Below are 22,959 nucleotides of genomic sequence, written 5' to 3'. Positions count from 1 at the left end.
TGAATCCTTGCGTACGGTAACTAGTCCCAGTGGAAGCCTCGCCAATGCAATCATAATTGTTTTATTAATAAAGGCTGTGTGCTGTCGAAAAACATTAAGCAAATAAATAAATAAATAAATGTAAGGTGCACGGGGGGTGAGTGGGAGAAACACATTTGAAAATAAACTTTCAGTTACTCATTAGGTTAAGAAAATTATAAGAATAATAACCCTGAGCACTGCCTGGGGAAGGAAATCTCATTAACAGGTTTTTCGATTCCTTCTTTCAATACATTTGTTAGAAGTGCCAGGGAGCGTTCAATTATCACCCGCCCTCTCACCTCCGAGACATGGGGTGACAAGAAGCCCCGGAGGGCCCTGCAGGGCCAGGCAGGGGCCACACTCTGTATGCACATATGCACATACAAACACAAACAAACACGCACACACATACACATACGCACTCTAAATTCGCCCCCCATGAGATATGGGCTTTCTGACCATTTGTTTAATACTGTCAACAAACAAGGGAAGAGCTCGAGGGCTACTCAGGAAAAGCAATCTTGCTTTCACACATGAGCACACCCAAACTCACATGAAGACACATGTACGCTGACACGCACACGTGTACATGTTCATGTGCTCAAAAAGCTTTTGGTTTGGCATTGCTTATTATTGGCAGATATAGCTTTAACAGATCTATCTATAAACATTTAATATGATTCGGTTCTATGAGAATTGTGTTCAGAATACTGGGTTTCATAAAAGGTCGCTGTTTTCGCCGGTGCCTTATTATCGAGCTCACAACGTGTCGGTGTAGATCGGCTAGTTGGACAATTTTACAATATTTTTCAAAATGGTGAAAAGGAAAGGCAAAGACGTTTAGGGATAAAGGCACTGGCGAAAATAGGCCCCCAAGGATACAGTTCCTGCCGCTCAACCCCCCCCCCCCACACCACCACCACCCATCTCCTATCTTCAGCCCTTCCCCTCTCTTATTTTCTTTCTTTCATCTGTTTCCAATCCACCGATTGGGTATGGCCTTTAGGCTACAACCTTAAGGCAAGAGTTTTGAAAGGCTGTGTTTGTTCTGGAACAGATCACTACGGTCTCCTCCTTCTCAAGACATGACACACAGTGCCAGGGGGGGGTGTATGGCTTGGCCCACCTGCAGTGCCTTGTCTCCATGCATTGCCCCCTGGTGACAGGCGCAGGACTGTGCAGCCCTGCAGGCCTCCAACTAATGCTTAATTTATGCTCCAATGGTGTTTTGCGAAAGGAAAATGGCCGATCTATAAGCTCACAATGCCTTGAGGATACGATGTGTTGTGAGCTCTGTAGATCAGCTATTTTCGGTCTCTGACGTCATCGTACAACAAACTAACAAAGTAGAAATCCAGCTTAAAGCAACTCCTATAGGAATGACATCACCTCTCTGGAGACCAGTATTAGAGACCCAAGTTTAGAGAATGGAAATGCTGTAGTGTGCCTCAGTACGTACAAAATGGACCACACTATATTGCTGCTATTGCCATCCAGAAACTATTTCGTTTTTCTTTATTTTTGTAGCCCTGCTAGCGGCAAGGCCGCAATAATGGCAATGCTGGTCAGTCTGTACGTCTGCCTAATAACTTGGTCCCAAAAAAGATAACTCGTAGCCATAGTGGCTGGATAGCCCTACCAACCTGGTAGCATTTCCTATAAAAACCAACCGTAGGCCAGAATTTCCACAATCACAAGGTATAGCCAAATCTAATGGGCAGATTGAAAGGAAATGCTTCCCAAAAGTTTAACCATGACCGTTGGCGTTACAGTGACGCTGTATTCTTTCTAGTCTCGTGCCATGATCAGGCCAAAATGTTAAATTAGCATACATTAATTCTTAACCTAATTGCAGATTGCGTGAAGAACTACAACACGCTTTGCAGTTGTTAGGGGTGACCAGTGGATGCAGGGATTGTGGGGACTAAGAATTGGTTCCTTCAGGTTACCTCGGCTTGGATGGGTGCTCCATCAAACACAAATAATCCTTCGTTAACCATAGCCTGCTTTGCACATCTTCACCACTTTTCACATAAACTCCTCACACAAAGTTTGGAAACCTAAATTTGATTATTTCTCTCCTTCAATAATACAAATTGGTATTGCCATGTGTTTTAAATATGTTTTTATTGTTGATTAGTCACCTTTACAACTTGTAAAGTGGAATGACCAACACAGCTAAATGTGAGTGCACACACACACACACACACACACACGCACACGCACACGCACACGCACACGCACACACACTTGCAGGCAGGTGTGTTCAAGCCGCAGCACTACCTCCTTGAAATATGCCACTATAGGGCAAGTGGAAGAAGCTGGTTCAGTGATGCAGAGTTGGAGCAATGCATTATTTGGTGTCAGCCCTGATAATTTGGTGTCAGCCCTGATAATTTGGTGTCAGCCCTGATACCATTTCCAAACATATTAGGACCCAATTAAGACTTGTTCCTCACCCTTGATTCATTGAGGATTCTGAGGAACCATGGGTATTCTTCCAGAGATTTACATGCAAGATTTGCACAATCGTACCACAGACGGACCATGTTTTTTTGTTATTGCTTACTGTAAATCGCTCTGGATTAAACGACTGCTAAATGCCTAAATTGTACAGATGTCAAACATGCAGGACCCAATGCTCAGGTGCCAGTCACACACCTGTGCTGGCTGGTCGCTCAAAACAAGAGTGATTACCAACAGAAGCATATTGGGGGATTTTGGCAGATTCTTTGGGTCCGCTAAACACACGTTTAGCTGTGTTGCTCATTCCACGATTCCATAATCCTTACAAGTTATGTCGTTCTAAAGGTGACTATAATCAACCATCAAAATGATAGTTTGTTTACTAGCCGGCTGAGATGGCCACACAGTCATGGACGAATACCACCTGGCAATACGCAAATGAATAATGATGGTCAAGTGCAATATGTTTGCAGTAGGGTAGTAGGGTAAATGTAGGGTAGTAGGATAAATGTGTAAACTATTAGTGCAACAGTTTATAGATTATAATAGATTCATTGCAATGTGAAATTTATTAGAATAGTTTGACTATTGAATACTATGCCTTCCAATGTGATTGGGCTGGACCATAGATTGATGTGCATTGGAAGCTGCTATAAGCATATGGTTACATTGTTACAGTAGTGTGAAATGTGAATGAGTTATATTTACTGTACATACCTGTAGTTCATGGATTTTATTCTGTCTTTATTGATACTGTACTAGATAGTGGAGATAGACGTAAGGAGAGAGACGGGGAGTGACACAGAACAAGGGTCTTTGAGAACGGGATTCCGGCTTCATTAGAGCCTGTGGTATGTGCCTGGCTTGCTAGACCAGCAGGCGCCTGTTCCTGGAGGGTTTTAATATAATTTAGGGTTAACGCTATATTATGTATTTGTGTTTGTGTATTCTTTAATATAAACGCAGACATGGAGTCCAGACTAATTGCATCCAGCTGAGTATAAAATGTGCAGCATGGTGATAGGACATGCGAGCTGGACACCACCATATCACCTGGTTTGGAACTCCTGTCTTTTTGTCCTTATTTGTGTCATGGTGAAATAGAAATACACCTTCTGGGGTGCCCCTATACCATTTCTCTGTAATAATTCCAGCCTGATGGGCCATTGAAACATTGGCACTTTGTGTTTCTGCAAACAACTCAATTCATTGAATAACTACATTTCTGGGAGAGAAATTCTTAATGTCAGGAATACCGACATATTGCGTCAGTTTGTAGAGGAGTCACAGGAGTTTATTATGCCTGAAGGTAATCAGGCAACCCAAGAAAGCTTAGGTAAAACCCCCTATCCAGATCTCCAAACTGAACATTAGAAGGAATAGGAAAGTGGACGATAAAGAAGATGACCATGTGATCACAGATGTATGGCTTTTAAGTGCATTTCCATGGTCATGGAGTGACTTGTAGCCAAAACTCGAACTTGAGCATATCTCATTACCAGATTTCAAAAGGTGGATAATGGATAATGGAAGTGGATGCTCTTGTTTTTTTATAACCTGTGGTACTAATGCTATTTTATTAGATTAAAAAATAATTGTCTGTTGTTTTCAATTGTGTGTCTGTGAGCAGCTAATCTCCTGCACCGCAGGACCGATCGGCGTGAAAATGTGCACGCACACTCACAGTAGTCTACCGTTTTCAAATCGTCCTCATTGTGGCACAATAACAGCCTGTTTGTCGTTTTGGGCTATAACTCTTGAACTGTAGAGCTAACAGTCAAATGTTTTTCCCCACCTGGATTCTTTGGATCGTGACACATCTTCCCATATAGGCCACGGCCAAATTTGCGCCTGACAAGATTCGCCCCCATTTAGCATTTTCTTCAAAACACTTTTTGCTCATACTGTAAAGAAATATGGGACATGGAGCCCCATTGGTTATCTGTAGACCGTTGTGAAGCCACTTTTTCAGCTAATTCAAATCTGCCATCTTTGAACTTCCAGTCCTGAAAAGAAACCGGAAACTACTGCTATTGCCTGCAAACGCCTTCACTCGGTAGAACCAGTAACATACCCTACATTATGTCTGAGTCATAATGATCAAGATGTATTCACTGGGAATGTATTCACCTTTTTCTGGGAGATCTTGATCACAATGTGACTTTCTGGTTAACTACAGTATATATAATACACGTCTCATTAAGACCTGAGTCCTTCTAAATCGGTGGTTCTCAACCAGTGGTCCAGGGACCACCAGTCCTTGAGGGGGTTCCAGGTGGTCAGTTAAATGTAAATAAGTTTGTAACCAAATGGACCCTTATAGAACTTTAACTCTTGAGAGCGTAACATAGGCTACCCTTATTCTTGGGTCATTTTGGTTTCATTTATTGCTAAACATCTTCATTACTTAATTTGCAAGAAGTCTACACAACTAGAGAATGTAGAAGAATTGTTATTTTGATGTTTGCCTGTTATCTCTCCTATGGTAGGCGACACGTACCACATCAAAGTTTTTGGTCTGTCATCAAATGGTGGTCTGTGGCTTAAATGCAGAATAAATAATGGACCTTGAGGGCTTGAAATGAAAACTCCCTGAGACCTGATAGGCCTACTAGTATACTGGTGCTCTTTAAAATCCTCCGGTAGCCACGCCCCTCCCCCCTCCATACACACCTGATGCAAACAAACACAAGCTCCTTGTGTTTGGTAGTAAAAAGAGTGAAATAAATAACAATGTAACGTTACACCTCATGGAAGTTGAGTGGAGTAGTCTGGGTTGTTAGGAAGTGAAAGCTGCTCCGTCACAAGTGTGTGGCAGTTTGAAAGAGAAGTTAATTCATCTTTCATAACAAACTGCTTGGGCGATTTGTTTTTATTCTGCAGGTGAGTTAGCTACCTATGCTATGCATTAACATGTGCGTGCGCTCGTGTGTGTGAGTGAGAGGGAGGGAGGGTGAATGAACAAACATATAGGTGCTTGAAATGCTGTGTGCATGAATCCTACGATTCTTACAGTAGGCTAGCCTATATACATTTATAAAATCAATATACAGACAATGTTTTGTTTGGGGTCTCACTCACAGCACCAAATTCTTGTATGAAACTTCATTCTTAACTGATGGTTTGATTGAAAGTGATATTGAACCAAGTGTTACAACCTGAATTTCACATCTAGATTTCTATCTCTCAAATTATTTTCAAGGCATACCCTAGTCCAGGCCAGGGCATGTCCAAAGTCCACCCAGCTTCCTTCCTAAAATGTATTATCCAGTAGGGTAGTGGGGCACCATCCCTGTGACAGGACAGGGTACAGTAGGCCTACAGTGTACAGTAGTGGCTCTTGGTTAGCTCACTTTTTGAGTGGTACAACCACTCCTATAGACAGCTATGTGGGTCCCTGGGTCTGTCCCTGGCTGGCTGGTCTTTTGCTTGGTTTTCACAACCACTGTTGCACAGCCTATAACACACACACACACACACACACACACACACACACACACACACACACACACACACACACACACACACACACACACACACACACATATGATGATTTCGGGTGTGACAGTACAGTACAGTAGAGGGACACCTTGGGGACCCCCACATGGTAACTCTGTCATTTCACGACCGTTTCGGACGCGGGCGGCCGGAATCGGGCCGGCACCCTGACCGCGTTCCTCTGGGTCTGGAACTTCCGGGGACCCCCACACAGAGTTGCACCACTCACTTCACACGTGTGTGATTTTTCTTTCTACCTTACTTACTTATACTCAAAGCTGATGGTGTCTCTCTCAACCTTCTCCACAGGTACACGAACCAGGGTGATGACCCAGCCCAGACCCCCAAGCCCCTCAGCTTCTTCTCAGCCCTGAGTCCATTCTCCAGTGACATGCTGTGAATGCTGGACTCTAGAGCCTGCCCTAAATCCCTGACCACTGCAGCACTACTACACCAGAATGCTATGTGCAGTACTAAACATCCAAGGCTGAGTGAGAAGACGGCAGCCAGGAGAATGAGGCTGGTCCGTGCCATTGATACTGGGAGGATGGAGACGCCGCTGGAGGGCTCATCATGAACTAGAGAGAGAGCAGTCAAGTAGAAGACGGCTCAAGGTAGGAACTTTGTTTTTGGTTATTTTTCTTCTTTTGCGGTTTGTGTTGTATGCTGTGTGTGTAGGCCTACTGTGTATATAACGGTGTGAATCAAGCTGTCATTTTGGGACCCAATGACTGGGTGGAAATGGAACATGTTAAAGTGAGGACAATGGGTGGAGCCTGCCTTTATACCACCAAGCTGGAGGGGGTGGTCAAGGCTCCCATTGGTCCCAAACCCAGTCAATCATTTGCCTGTGAGTGTATAATGTATACGCTTCTGTGATTATGACGAAGTCACAATCTCCTAAAGCGAGTTTCCATGGGAGTCTAAATTATAATGAACTGTTTGTGGCTCTGGAATCTAATGCTGATGGGAATGTTGTGTTGTATCTGCCGTTGATGGTATGCGAGTTGTAACAGGGAGTGTATGTGGCTCTTGATCACTTCAATCCTATGAGTGAATTTGCTATCTCCTTTCGGTTCGAGGCTCGAGCTAGAGGTTTCGGGCTTTGAATTGAAGACTGATAAACAGTAGGTTATGTCAAGTGTGTTGTGTTGTGGTTGCTGAGGTTCGGTGTGAGTTATATAACTCACAGTGACAGGGTGGCTGTTGGTTCATGACTGGCATGGTGGCAAATAATGTCTATGTAGGCCTATTTTTTTCTTTCTTTCTTTCTTTCTTTCTTTCTGTGTCCCGTTTGGTCCAGGGAAAAATACTTAAAAAAATAGTTGATCATTCAAATGTGGCTGTATCCAACAAAAATGTTGTGCCTTTGAAAACTATAGATTTTTAATCTATTTTAAAAGGAAGAAACCCCCACCACTATTGTGCCGGTAGGTCTATGATGGACTCACCCAACAATGATGGACCCCCCCGACACAATAGTGGTTGTGCCGAAGGTTTCTCTAGTCAGTATGGTGGTCCCGACTCCCTAGGTCAAAATCAGTTTAAAACCCCTGCTCTAAATCAATAATTTTCACACTTTCACAAGTTTTCATGAGCTTGCATATATCTGCTATTTTTTAATAGTCAAAATTCAAATAGCAACATTTTTAAATGCCACGGATGTGTCACTTGTACAAGAGATCTTTGATCCAAATGTGACTTGCTGGTTAAATAAGGTTATAAGGTCATACTATACCATAACCGATTCTTATGTAAATAAATAAATAAAACACCAATTTGCATTTTATAGATAGGTAAAATGGATACGCAATATCTATCTTGGCTGAAGGCAAAATAGTAGTAATTTCATTTCTAGCCCTGTAGCCACGAACCTGGCCTCATTTCCATTTATCTGTTCTCGCCTGTTGAAACTAAAGCATCCGTTTGGTCGGTTTCACTTTATATCCACTGGATTGGCTTTTAGAGTGAGAGAGCGGAAAACATATACATTTATAAAAAATGGGTTTGTATTCTTTGATTTAGGTTGAAAGAAGATGCATGTTAAAGCGAACTGTGCCTCACATAGTTTCAAAGAGATTGTGAAATGCATGCAATGTGAAATTATCTCCCAACTGAGAAAATGGATTTGTTTTTAAGAAAATAATCTAACAAGCCAAGAGTAGACACAGTGGTATAATTTCAGAAATTCTGCACCGGTAATTTGATGTGCTGCCACGCACGCACCCCTTTATGCACACACACAGTGTACACGATGCACACATATGTGCACACTCATACACATCCACACGCACAGTCAAAGTTTTATAGTGCTTAGTTTGGATTCAGCTCTTCATTAGCCACAGGGCCCAACTCCGGTTAGCTCCAGTATTAGGCTCAATTAGAACAAGATCCAATTAGAGGGCTGCTTTCCCCTGGGGCAAGGAGAGGCAGGAAATGGAGACTGAGAAATGTATAAGTCGACAACATGCGGACATAGCCAACGTAAACAAACTTACTTTGTTGATCTCTCTGCTGTTGCTACGCAGGAGTCCTCTGGGAGTTGAAGCCCTGCTAGTCTAAGCTATGAGATAAAACAAAATAGGAAAAAAATAAAAAGCCCTGCAGCAAAACATGAACTCTGTGAACACAAGGGCTCCGACACCATGAAGGGAACGTCTGGGCCCAGAAAATGAAAAGCCCACAGGCGTTTTCCATTTACAGCTAAAAATCCAGCACTAGCTCCTAGCCAGGGTTAGTATCAGACTCTCAAAATGAACACTTACACTACGGGGGGAACAAATGAGTAGCTCTCTATTGTCGCTCTATTAAATCTATCAGTTAATAGACACATACCTTATACTGACAGAAATCAATAATGTTCTATAATCCAAAGGAAATAGTGGTGGGGAATGAGGGACAAATGAGGACAGAAGGAAAGAAAGAAAGGAAGAAAGAAAGGAAACCATATTTAGCTGTAATGGTGTGATTGTGTGGTGCATGGTCCTCCCATCCTAACGTCCGTGTGGTTAGAGGTGGCGATGGCCGCCATGTTGAGTGAGCTGTTTGGGCTTGCCCTTGCCTCAGGCCTCCAGTGTTCCTCCCCCAGGCAGTGCATGAGGGAAATGGTGTGTGGTGCGAGGGTAAACCTTGACCTGACTGCCAGGAGGCTGCACACAGAATGAAATGAGCACAAACAAAGCAGGGGTGGGGTGGGCTGGGGGTGGGACTGGCAGACAGCAATGGAGGTGGTATGGCTTCTCCAGCATCACCTAAAGCCTGATTTTATACCTCATCATATGGCGGTGTTGTGCGCCAACAATAGCCGATCTACAAGCTCACGCAGTCACGCTGAGTTGTGGATGTGGCATGTTGTTAGCTTGCAGATCTGTTATTTTTGACGAGCGGCAACGTCGTACGACGGAGCATAAATTCTGCATAACCCCTTTGTTTTGTTCTGATCTGACAGGCAGAATACACATCTCATATCTGTGCCAGGGCATGCATCTCACTGTGGTTGGGAGGGCTCAGGTGTTGTGGGCGGCATCTCTGTGCATAGTGACCGAGAGACTTGCTCCTGGAGGTGGAATGTGGAAATGTTGCGTTTTCCCTTCATGCTTTGCCAAGCCCTGTTTAGAGAAGAGATGGAAATCCCATTACACTGTATGTCACATGTTGAACTTGATCTCTGCAACTCATGTTTTAAATTGATTTCAGATCTTAATGAACAGCAAACAGTGGTGGAAAGTAGTATATTTACTTAAGTTCATGTTTTGAAGTACTTTTACTTTACTTGCTATCGAATACTGCATACTTCTACTCCACTACAAGTATTGTACAATGAATGTACTGGACAAAACTAACATTTTATACTTGGAATATCCAAAAATAGCTGATCTATGACTATGACCTACAAGTCAAGCTCATAAAGTTTCACAATGCGAAGCAGTGTGACTGTGAGCTTGTAGATCAGTCGAGACCTTTTGTACTATACTTGAGTCAAATTTTAGCACAATATTTGCCAATCCCGTGTTTTCTCGGGTTTAAACCTTAAATCCTCCTTTGCCAACCCGAGAAATCTTGTGTTTCTTTAATGTGATTTAATCCAGAATTAATAGTATTTCATTTACCGTCTGTTAGCTGTTTTTAGCAACCATCGCTAGCCTCCGGCAGCTCCCATGGTGTGACGTCATCGAATATCCAAAATCTCCACACACACGCACGTGATCTAAAGCATTTATAGGGCTCAGATTGAGCTAATGGACGATGTTTAGAGCTTAATAAATCTTTAATCTGACCTTGCGAGTACTCAACCATTGTTTACACTGAGAAAGACGGCACAGACTGAAGCTATGATTCATAACACAAACTTTTCCGGTTCAACGAAAGAGTTCACATGCAGCTGTCAAAGTTTTGTAGTTTTCTTTCTGGCAACACCACCGAGTTTAGACACCAGATGGTGGCATGTAAGCGATTAAAATAAAATGTAAGAGGAATTATTAGCTAATAGGTCAGTGATCAGTGGGATGAGTTTTGGTCCTGATGCTGTGTAAGGCAAGCTATCTATGCTGGAAATAAGCAGTTAACAATGCAAATGTGTATTTATTCCTGGTTCAATTCAATTGATTTCCAGCCAATTAAACCCCAGTCAACTGGACTCCACACAGTGTATTCACCCCTAACAGAAATACAGAATCGATGATGGCATAAGAAAGCAATGCCGTTGTCTCACAATGAGATGTACGTAAAGGAGATAATTGACGAATGACAGATGATTCCCCCAGATGTTTGTACGTCATCTCACGCCGCTCACCTGTAAAAAGGAAATAATAATATATAAAAAATAAATAAAAAGCCCAGTCTAATCCATTACATACTTTGGAGACGACTCGTAAATGGAATAATTAGCACAGCATGCTCTCCGCTCGGCTGGAAGTCTCTCTCGATAATGAACAAAAGGAAGGAAATTAGCTTTTGTCTCATAAAGTCACAACTTCAAACATCCCCGCCATTGCATTAATACAGCCACAGCCTGCAGCAGCATGAGGAGAATAAAGCAAGCTCTCTCTCAGGCCTCATTCCAGTCAAGGTCTTTCTCAGGACAAACACTGAGCGTTGCTCTCACGGACCACATGCACAAACCACACCAGATAAGTGATTGACATTGACCGAGAGAGAAAAAAAAAACATGTTGCAATTTGCAAATCAACACAAGCCAACTCGAGTGAAAGCTGTCCAGGGTTTCTCCATAGATGGTTTTCTATAGTTTGTACTTCTAAAATCAAAAGAAAAATATGGTTTACATTAGCAGGTGTGATACCATTACCCATCCTCCATACAGCTGGATTTACTCTTAATCACATCAGGTCGACAGACTGGCCCGGGGGGTTCCCAGCTGTAGCCCAGACTGGGAGACACGGCCGTCTGCCCTAACCACGGTTACTGGCAACTGCCCTTGGGAGCCTTGGGAACAGTAATGTTAAGCCATATTTATTGCGAGTTGTTATACAAGTTGTGAGCTTGTAGATCAGCTATTTTCTAGCTATAACTTCCGACACTGGGTAGTTTTAGGTCTTTTTAACATACAACAATGCAGCTGTACGAGGATGGGTGACCCAGCACCAGATCAGTATAATATCAAATGTATGCTCTATCATAGTACCGTACGAAGGTGTCACAAGCCCAATATATACAACCTCAAAATGGGTCTCATCTGCAATACGCTCAGATTGCTCTCAGTATAATCCGAGTGTCTTGTATCCGGTCTGTGTCCTCATATTGTGTATCCCAGATGTGTTTCAAATATGAAAATCTTAGGGAAAATGTTTGTTTTGGAAGTAATGAGTACACAGACCGGATATAAGACACTTGACGTATACTGTGAGAGTTGTGTTGGAGTTTATGAATTCCTCATTCACTAAGGAAGAAACAAAAAAATCTCCATGATTTCCAAGGCTTCGCGGGGTGCAGTAATTGTCAAAAGGTCATTTTGGGGGTGAGGTATTCCTTTTAGGAAGTTCTTATGGCACTGTGATTAACAAAGATTCTGATAATGTTCTCATTCAGAAAACCAGAGCATTGAATCAGAATCATACAAAGTGCCTTAAATAACAATACTTAAATCATAATCATTATTCTCCTCCTATTTATCATCATCATTATGTCGTCAACTCATCATCATTATCATCATCATCAATCATCATTATCATTGAGTAATGGCACAATCAACTAACAACGAACCAGCCAAGGCGGCACACAGTAAAATCTTCAGTGTTGAATTAAATCAATTTGTAACTCAGAGAGTGTACAAAAATTTAACCAAATGAACCCTTGCGGGTCCATTTGGTTACATTTGTACATGAACACTACTCGGGATTTTGCCGTGCATTGGGCTGAGCGATTGTGTCCCTGCTTATGTATCTAGTCCTCTATCTATCTGCCAGGATCAGTTTGTTAGTGTGCTGGCAGGTTTCCTGTGCTGTCCTCTGGAGAGAGGTGGCTCTCAGCTGGAGAGAGGAGCCACAGGCGATGCACTGTCTCCATTGTGTGGAGAGACACTCTGAGGACACGGGAGACTTGGTGCAGGTGCATAGAGGCAGAGTGTGAGCTCACCTGAGGGAGGGAGGGGAGGGGGGGGGGTCTTTTTCCCAGCCCCTCACAAAACTATTTTGAGGGGTCTTTTTTTAGTGCAGACATTTCTTTGTCAGTGGCCAGTCTAGCTGGAGCCACACCTTTCTGTAGGACAGATCTGTGGAAATGATCCTTGTGGCTTTTTTATTTTTATTTTTCAACCTTCTTTATTTTTAAATAGCCATTTTTATCGTGCGTCCTGGGATGTGCGTTGGCCTGTGGTGGTGTACCTTAGCAGCTGCTTCCTGGGAGAAGGTCCTCCCACACAGACAGGTCTGACTGAGGCAAGCCAATGACCTCACCGCAGACGCGGAGGTCTCCTGTGAAAGTGATCCTTTCACCAACTGTTTGTTTAAAAGCTGACAGGGTACAAGAGTCTCCGTGACAGCGCCTATTCATCTCAGAGTGTCAGACAGAGAGAACGAGAGAACGGAGGGAAGGAGAGAAGGAAGAGAGAGAGAAAGAAAGGGAGGGAGGGAGGGAGGGAGGGGGGTGAAGGGAGGTAACGAGGGAGGAGCTGAGAAAGAGATTTGTAACCCATAGTACAATAGTGTCGTAGCTGATCTACAAGCTCACGTGTTGTGAGCTTGTGGGGGGGACACCTTATGGCAAAGAATATATCCTGCTTAAAGAAGAGATTGCAGTGCTTCTTTAACAATAGGATAGGCTTACCTTTAGCTTTGAAACATTAACACGCCATCTCCCAAATGCAATTTTCAGAAATGCGTCCAGCGAGCAGCTGATGTTTTCATCATTGTGGTTTTAATTATATGTCTCACTCAGCACACTGCCTCCCCCTCCATTCGCCTAATTTAGATTGAGATCCTTCCAGGCTTGCCCCGTATCTTTCATTTCTCTCCTTCTCTGCATCCCATCAGCCCCTTTGTAGGAAAAAAAGGGGGGGAAAAAGAAAAACCCTTCATGTCTGTGACTTTCTTGCCCTCCAGCGCATGAAGCCCTCTTTTATTTTCATCATCGCAAGCACAATGGATTCATGCCATTCTAGCAACTTTATTCAGTATCAGCTCAAATTTACATACTACTTAACAAGTTTGTGCGTGACTGTTGATGCCTCTCTGATCAAAGCGCTTTTGGAAATCTTTCTCATCTGATTTATTTTTCCCTTCCTCCTCCTCCATTCCAGATGCAGACATGCATCTTTTAACTGTGGGGCAAAGAAAGGTAACCTTAGTGCTGCACATGCCTAAATGTCATCCAACAAGGAGGGTTCATGTCCTGAGGATAAAGATAATGTAATCTAAGCAGTAGTGTGTGTGTGTGTGTGTGTGTGTGTGAGAGAGATATCCTCAGTGTTTGTTGGAGGCTGTCTGTTCACTGCAGGCTTTGGGGGCGGAGAGACGGGATGACAAAAGTCAAAGCAGTCATGTGTCATTTTTGGGTGCTGAAGGGCTGGGACCTGCCCTCAGGGCTGTCCTCTCTGTCAGACACACTCAGATATCTGTGCTGAACACACTCACTTGCTCTCTCTCTCTCTTTCTTTCTCACTCCCTCTTTTGCTGTCGCTCCTGCCGTCTCACGCACACTCAATGCCACACACAGCATCTCTAACTCCAGGCAGTGAAACATGATTAAATACAATAACAGAATAGCAACCATTTGTATACAAAGGAAGCAAATTTGAGACCACAAATGTCTGCTTTCGTGTAAACAGCCACAGCCTGTGATTCACTTCAAACAGTTCATTTTGACCACAGGTTTGGCAAAGGGGCGTATGACTGGAAGGTGACTGGTCTGGTTCCATTCAACCCACATTATCATGATGTGAGGGCATGTGTGGGAGCGGGGGGGTGTGGGGGGGGTAAGAGATTTCTGACATCAGCATCAGGTTTTAAATCAAGATATCAGAGGCCACGCTATGAACCAATGGCCCTTAAAATTCCCATCGGGGAGCGGAGGAGCAAGGAAGAGAGGGCTGCGCTGTGTGGAAACTGCCACGGCCGATTGTATAATAAACACAGTAGCCCACATTTGCTGTAATGCATTCATGACTATGCATGGTTACCAGAGCACACAACATGACTGAAAACATTAAATAACGGAGAGGAAGGAAAAATGGATTCTGGAAATACAATGAAAAGAGGGTGTGGGTGGAAAGGGAGGAATCGTGGGAATGCAAGATTGCACCTCCCTCGGGCAATCAAATTATCCTATGGGCCGATGGTTCCTCCTTATGAGTCGGCTGACATTTTCCTGTAACCCCATCCTGTGTAATGCTATGTGATGTGTGTGACTGGCTTCTGCCACGGCCCCCAAGGGCCACAGAGCTTCAGGGTTATTTGTTACTCACCCCACAGCATCCCGAGGATTGTTTATTTATTCTTTGTCTGCCCCCCCCTCCACTCTCGCTTTTTTTTAAATACATTTCCCTCCTTCCATATTTTTTAGGTCTCCTGCTGTTCTATGCATCGTGGCCTAGTAGTATCCCCTTTCAATTAGAAGAGGATGCACTTGTATTCATCTGAGACAAAACCCCTGACAGGTGACTCCTTGAGGGGTAACAGAAAACCAGCCCTTTAGTCTCTTTACACAAACTGTTAGTATTCCACCTCCATTCAACAGACACAAAGGCAAAACGGCAACCAGTGCTGTTGGCTGTATCCATTACTCAAATGTGTGTGGGGCGCTGTGTGACGGCGATGACAATGATTGAGGAGGGTGTGTTCCAGGATCAATAGTCAAAGATCTACAGTATATGGGCTGTGTGCGTGTGCGACAGATAGACATGGGGGTGGACAGACATGTCCACCCAGAGACAGAGAGCAGATGTGCGATCTGAGATATTAGAAATGTATTGAAAATGTATCCCTGAGGGCACAAGTTATAGAGGATATGTAAGTCTACATATCAATGTCCATGCCTTACTTCACTTCTACATTGCCCAGTAGAGTTCTTCGCTGAGGCCAGCAGAATTTGCTATAACAAGAGATAATAGCGTGCATAACAGCCGACATGTGAAAACAGAGAAGGGACAGTGTCGGGAAGGCAGCCTTTTATGACCCAACACACTTTGACAGCTTGGACACTGCTTGAGGACACGAGCATTGTTGCTTTTTCATCTGACAATTTTGAGCAAAACAACTCTCCCTCGATGGATCCAATTGTTCTGATACCCTTTGAGGCTGTGTGTTAAAAACCAGGGACAAAAAGACGTCAGTAGCCAATAGATTGGGCTTGCAATAGCTAGAGGAGTCACAGTGCCTGTCTGTAGGACAAAAAGTAAGATGAAAGTGTAACCGATATGATGGGAGCACTGCTTTTATGCAACACTGCACCCTGCTGGTAGAAGCAAATAAATAAAAATGGAACTACTATAATTCCAGCAGCACGAACTAATATAACCTTAGTTCCCCGGGGAAGTGAGTGCCAATACATTGGAGTTTTTTTGCCCTTGAAGCAATTATACTTGGACCTCAGGACATTCTGCAGACAAAATGTATCTCATGAGGCCTGCTTGGAAATATGGCCACAGGGTGGCACATTAGATTGACAAATGTAAATTATCAAAGTACAATCGGTCTTCTAGGACTTGGAAATCAACCATAAGAAAACTATAATAGCATAATGGATGTCTTGAGATAAAGGGAAATCTGGGTATCAGTGTTATAGATTATAGAAAAACTGTTGGCCTAATGAATAGACATATTTTGTCCTTTTCCCTCAGTATCTTGGCGCTGTTAAATATAATGTCAAAACACATGTACATGAAAGATTGAAAGGGAGAATAAAATAGAAAGAAAAGAATGAATGAACAGGGGGGGGGGGGGGTTAAGAGATAAAGAAAGATTGTAGGCTATTTTACTGCTAAAATCTGTAATACAGTGTTACAATGTCTGCTATTGGCCTGTGAGCTGTGTGTGTGTGTGTGTGTGTGTGTGTGTGTGTCTGTACACATACACAATGCACTCAGTCTACAGCCTGCAGCAGTGTGCATTCTTGCTCGGAGAGTACATGTCCGCAGGCTTCGTTCCTCCGTCGATGACCTCTGGTGGAGCCATTATTTTCTGCATTAATGACGAGCAGCAGCTAGCGATGAGAGAGATGGGCTTTATCCTGAGGCACAGAAGCTCTGATTATGGGCAACAACAACGCTGGCAAAAAGGAAAAAAGAAAACAATTCTTCCCACAAGCATTTCAAAACCACTAGAAGCAACAGCAGTAGTGTAGAATAAGCTGCTCTTGGTCTATTGACAAGATGGATCAGATAACCTCTGTGGCTGGCTGCAGAGGATTACCCAGAATGAACTTTTCCAAAAGTTTTTAAGTATCTTTTTTTTTTTGTCATCCTTTGTATAAAGCAAAAAGCATCTCCATATTTCACTACCCAGAGCATTAAAAAAAAGCAATCTGAAGAGAATATTTGTACTGCGGTTAGTAACGGATTGGGAAATAGTTACGAGGAAAGGTACACATACAGATGCCTCATAATTTACTAGCCTTACAGGTTCATCATATACAATCAACCTATCTCAACTTGTGTAATCAGAGCATAAACATTGAATCTGTACAACCCGCAAACAAGACAAATTGCAATTGCACCAGACGAGGCAGTCGGGGTACCCACTCAGGAAATCCTAGCTTGGGGAGATAACTCTAAATGAAGGACTTTACCATTCACCATTATGTCTTTGGTGAGAGTCAGGGGGACCCCCTGGGGCTCCTCAGCTCTGCACAACTTTTCAAAGGGCTTCAGATTAAAGTCACTGAAGTTTCCCACTGGGGTCTGAGGCCAGGATCCCATTAAGCAGCCCTACCCCACCGCCGGCCATAATTGTGTCTTTGAGAATTCAGAGCAGTGGATGCTTGATAAGCGAATTTAGGCTGAAATAAAAGGGAGAGAGGCAAAAAGAAAAAGGCGTCTCCATTGGACCACCATTAAGACACTTCCCTCACTCATCACTAATTCGTTTTAAATGACTGAGGGAAAAGGTGAGCACTTCATAAAGCACTATAGTACTTTTTCTTCTGCATTTTCAGGCGTATGCCACAGAATGCTGATAAATGAAAACATTGCACTTTATGGACACTGCCTCCGGTGGAGTGTAAAACTAGTTATCTCTACATCGCACTGGTTCACGTGGTAGTATAATCAATAAAGGAAGCCATTAAATAAAAGCCACTCTGCTTTTGCTGTTTTTAAATCTTTCTCTCCCGTTTCCAATTTGAAGGAACTGGTCGGTGTGACCACTAATGACATTGTCTTACACTGTAAGACAATGTCATACTTGGATGTGAATCTTACCCTGTAAGACTTACAGGGTAAGATTCACATCCAAGTATGACATTAAAGCCAATCACTGCAACAACAACAAAAAAATCCGTAATTATATTCAACATTATCAAAGCATCAAACATGACATTATAAATGAAATAGAGATTGTTACAAACAAGTGGACTTTAATTCAGCCATTATTCAGAATGTTACAATAACCAGTTTATTTTGTGTGTTGATGTAAAGGGAGATAAGAAAGGATGTGGCAACTTTAAACTAAATACAGTAGCATGTCATCTCTGGACATACGTTATCAAGCCTATGCTGTTCTCAACACCCAAAATCAGGTGGAAATGATGGAATAAGTTTGCTACTGATGATCGATCACTCATCCAAAATGCATCCAAAGGTTGGGAGGTACGGTAAACCAATAGATCTAAAGTCTCAAATGAAAGTGGTGACTGTAAACCCTCAAACATTCAAAAACGTTTGCAACCAAAATAACATGTCTTCCAAGTGCAACAAAGAGAAAAGTGTTAACGTTTACTGATTTAACTGGACTTCTTCTGTTTCTTCTTTTCTGCCTCCTCTTCCTTTTCTTTCTCAATTTCAGCCACAAGGGTCTCAATTTCTTTAGACTCCAATATCTGAAAAAATAAATAAAGATTAGCCTGTGCATAATGCATGCAAGTCAGTTATCACCAGAAAATAGTTGTTTCAGAACCAGCCAGATATTTCTGATTTGCACAGACACCTGAGGCATCAAACACAGCCTGCAGTAGATGACTGTTATAAACAAATGGGATAGTGAAAAGTGATATTACTGTACCTTCAGTGGCTGGTTTCGTCTGATAACGGCAAGCTCAATATTTTTCCCTCCTGACTGCACCACCTATGAAAAAAAGGTTTATTTAACAAAGCAACAAACCAGCACTTATGTATCCAAGAGGGCTTTCCCCCACAGCCTGCAGATAGAAATAATATATCTCACAATTACTTATTTATGAGATAGTTTGGTAAATGCTAGTATGCTTGAAGATTTTGAAGATGGCTTAGGTAGATTTATTCTTTAACCCAGCCTGTCGATGTGCGTATTCTACGTCCGCTCTAAAACCATATCTTATTCATTAAGTTTGTATGTGTTGCTAGTGCTACTGTGTTTTGATATCTTGCCAGTGGAGGGTGGCGTTTAACAAAGTTCCTTCTAGTGGACACTTCATTGACTTTGTACCGGTAGTTTTGTCCCAGTTATTGTTAACACACATAGGTCTATATTCTAATTTCTTACTTTTTTGAGTTGCTGGAAATGTTGCTGTTGCGTTTATTTTCCTCTCCATTAGAAAGCAATATTGGCAATATTGGTCAAACTAATAAAATAGATATGCTAGTATAACAATATTTTAAACAATGTGCCCTTGCATGTCCCTTCAAAGAGTTGTGTTTATTTGTTGCAGAAAAGTTTATGTCCTAAATTAGATCTCACCTCAAGCAAAGCCTTGATGGCCAGCTTGATTGTCTCGTTGTCTCCAGCAATGGCGTCATCTGTGTAATTCTTCTCCAGGAACTCTCTCACTGTCTTTGCGCTGCGGCCAATTGCATTAGCCTGAAAACAGTTTACTTTAGACCATGTGTGTGAGCCATAGCAAAGTTCTGTTCTACACAATAATTAACTTTCTTATGTTGATTGGACCAAATTAATTGATTATAGTATAGCAACCCGATCTCACCCAAACACGGTGAAATAACACGGATTGAATTCCATACAGACACTACTAGAAAATCCAAAAATCTGTACAAAGGTGTACATACAGTAAGTATTACACTAAACTTCCCTTATAGACTGCGACGGAGGGGCGCCGTCTCAAGTGAACTTGAGCAACAAGAGCCACCACCGATTGAGCGAGTTGCCGTGGCGTACATTGCAATGTTCGATTGAGCCGTCTCAGCCCTGTCGGAATTGTAACCCAATAGGCACAGAATTGTAAATAATGTTGTGGGGAGCGCATTTACCCCAACTGAGATAATGGGGTGAAAGACACGCCTCCGTCGGTCAAAACAGTAATAGTGTAATATGTACAGATTTGGGGCTTTTCTAGTAGTGTATGTACGGAATTGCCAATCTGTGTTATTTCACCGTGTTTGGTTTGGGAGAGATCAGACTCAGTATATAAATAGTTGTATAAATAGTGGGTACATAAATCATGGAGTACTAAATCACTGACCTTCCAGGCATGGTAGGTTCCTGAGGGGTCCGTCTGGTACAGCCTGGGAGTCCCATCATAGTCAAACCCAACAATTAAAGCAGAGATGCCAAATGGCCTGCGCCCATTGCTCTGAGTGTAGCGCTATAAAACAAGTACAGGCATGTCAGAATTATTTTCAGTTATTCCTAAAATTAAGGAAAAGCAGGTAGGTGGTAGTACTCCCTTCAATCTTGACTGTTCAAATGTAACTTTGCAACTTCAATTAAATTCTTTTACTTTCTGCCATCACCTCTATATTATACTTTTTTTTTCCCATATTGTTTTGCGGCTTACGCCTTTTATTGGTTTTATAAAGGGACAGACAGTAGGCTGACAGGAAACGGGAGAGAGATGGGGGGATGACATGCAGTAAAGGCCGCGTCGGGCTCGGGAGTCGAACCCGCGGCACACTGCGACTGAATCACCAGCCGGGTGCCCAGATGGTTACGCCACCGCCTGGGCCTATATTATACTTTTACCTGTGTTTTTACTGTGTTATTTGTATGTGCTCATTTCATTAATTTTTTTATACAGTAAGCTGACAGGAAATGGGGGGAGAGATGGGGAATGACACGCAGCAAAGGTCGTCGGGATCGGGAGTCGAACCCTCGACACGCTGCCAGACTGGATTAGCTGCCCGGACCACAAGGCCGGCCCCAGATTTTTTTTCTTATTTTTATAGGTGAATCACTGTGAATTACCCCTTTATGTGAAAATGTGTAATTTAAATTAAGATTGAGTGATTGATAAACTAGCCAAATCACAGAAGGTGAATTTGGGTGCATCATAACATAAGTACCTGTTTCAGTGTAGCAATGTAGCGCGTTATGTATTCCACTGTGACCGGATCTTCAACGGTTAGTCTGTGGCTCTGGCATTCAACACGAGCTCTGTTGATCACGATGCGGGCATCCGCAGTGAGACCTGCCAAAGATCGGGATTTGTGAAATGGTTATTTATCAGATTGCATATATTAGAAATATGTGACGACTTAGTTTAGAAACACAATTTCATGTGTCTACAAGATTAGAGAACGCACAATTAATATGTAATATCAGTTTTTGTTGGCTGTAGTACCTGCAAATGCCATGCAGACGTGCTCATCCAGGGCGCATATCTTGCGCACGGTTCTCTCCTCCTGCAATTTTGCCACCGATTTCTTCTCAACGCCAAGGACAACAATGTCTTTACCTCGGATTCCCACCTGTAAACATTAGGAAGCCTATTAAGTTATATGTCCAAAACCATGTAAAGGTTACAAGTCCTAGGGCTGACAACTTAAAGCCCTAACCACACCAAAGGGTCGAGACGGTTTTAGCGTTGTCCCAGCGGTGTGATGTCCTGTTGCACGTTGACCCACGTCGTCCCAAGTGATTCAATGCATGGAATTCAATGGACCAAACCACACGCCACACCAAAGGGTCACCATGCAACTCCTTGCAACCTGGTGTTGTGATTTGGGCTTTAGAGTGTGATGTATTTGGTCATGGGGGAGTAGCGGAACCACCAAGTGGAAAATACCATGAAATTCGTAAACCAGCTCGTAAACTTACTAGTCAAGTAAGTTTGCAAAGCAGTGCACATTGTGAGGAATTTGAGTTATGTTGTTTTGTTTTAGTGCACACACACACACACACACACACACACACACACACACACACACAATAATAAGCAGGGAAACTTACATTAAAGTAATAAATACTAGTTGAAGTGGTAGATTATAGATGTGTTGAGTATTTACAGCATTAGAGTCCTAGACTCAGGGTGATCTCCCAGCATTGCATATTTGCATTACAGACCGTGACTGTATCACACAATCTGCATTAGACACTACTACCACCTCACAATGGTTACTCTCACAAAGAGGGCAAGCAAATCAACAACAACACTCTTATATGATCGCTACTCGCTGTGTAGCACACTAGCACTTCCAAGTTCAACCCTGTTTGCTGAATCAGAAACTCTCAGGAGTGACACAGCGACAATGCTCGCCTAGCAGTAGCTAGCCGCTAGTTAGCTGACTCGTTAGCTAATCAGTTTAGCCTTCTATGTAGTTTTCCTTTTTAGACTTACCGCCGTGGAGCCTTTCTTCACGGCTTCTTGTGCGTATTCTACCTGGAACAGATGGCCGTCAGGAGAAAACACAGTGATGGCTCTGTCGTATCTGGCTGCCATTATTGTGCTGCAGTTACAAGAAGAGAAGGAAAAGAAGCAGATGAATCAGCTAACCAACAACCCGCTCTAGCTTCTGCTGCCGTGCGCTGCTCTCTGATGATCAGCGCATGCGCGTCACCTCTGAACTCTACAATAATGATGCAAAGGATTTACAGTGACGTCATAACGAGTCGACTTCAGCTGCGTTGATATTTATAAATTAGATTGATTGCAAATGTTATTAACAGATTGTAGAATGGGTACAGTTAACTTTAGGCATGCTTTCCATTCTTTCACATTACAATTTTTCGCCTACAAGTTTCTTAATCCATTTTTGTAAGTCTTTATAATATATTTTTATTTTTCTACAAAACTTTCTCCCCCAGGGCTAGCGGTTGGCTGGGTGGGTATTTTAAAATTGAAAAAACGCATTAAAACATTTTTTTTAATGCATTGGAATAATAATATATTATTTTGTCGACTGTTATCAGTTAATTACTAAATGGTTTACACGCACACCTTCCGATTGTTTATGACGTCAACTATTTATCCTTGGTGAATGTGTTCTAGGGAGGAACCACAAATAAAACTACGGGCTGTCAAAAATAAATCCAGACATTGATATAAATCTATCTATGGAAGGTGGAAAGATCACTGATTTTATGTTGTGTAAATGTATGTGCTTCTTAGTTGATCAAATATCAAATTCACTTTTTATTCATATCTGTGGCCTATGAT

The 22,959-nt window shown here is 42.6% G+C and overlaps 1 protein-coding gene across 1 annotated transcript; it reads right to left on the bottom strand.

Moving 5' to 3' along the window:
- Positions 1-17,989: 17,989 nt before the first annotated feature.
- On the bottom strand, positions 17,990-22,351 carry psma8 (proteasome 20S subunit alpha 8). Its single transcript, XM_080777287.1, has 7 exons — positions 22,141-22,351; positions 21,145-21,271; positions 20,867-20,991; positions 20,047-20,169; positions 19,308-19,427; positions 18,654-18,716; positions 17,990-18,471 (listed from the first exon to the last, which is right to left on the bottom strand). Exons 1-7 carry the CDS (start codon positions 22,240-22,242, stop codon positions 18,376-18,378), a joined length of 756 nt encoding a protein of 251 aa, XP_080633413.1. The 5' UTR covers positions 22,243-22,351; the 3' UTR covers positions 17,990-18,375.
- Between the last annotated feature and the right edge of the window lie 608 nt (positions 22,352-22,959).

This window comes from Protomyctophum bolini, assembly GCF_963924005.1.
Source record: "Protomyctophum bolini genome assembly, chromosome: 12".
In the NCBI taxonomy this organism is placed as follows: domain Eukaryota; kingdom Metazoa; phylum Chordata; class Actinopteri; order Myctophiformes; family Myctophidae; genus Protomyctophum; species Protomyctophum bolini.
This window is presented reverse-complemented; position numbering and strand designations above follow the sequence as displayed.

Excerpts from the sequence above, each read along its gene's own strand:
- psma8 (XM_080777287.1), bottom strand. The coding sequence starts at position 22,242 with ATGGCAGCCAGATACGACAGAGCCATCACTGTGTTTTCTCCTGACGGC. Across the intron at positions 20,992-21,144 it reads CGTCTGCATGGCATTTGCAG|GTCTCACTGCGGATGCCCGC; the intron begins GTACTACAGCCA and ends GATCTTTGGCAG. Across the intron at positions 20,170-20,866 it reads ACATTGCTACACTGAAACAG|CGCTACACTCAGAGCAATGG; the intron begins GTACTTATGTTA and ends CTTGTTTTATAG.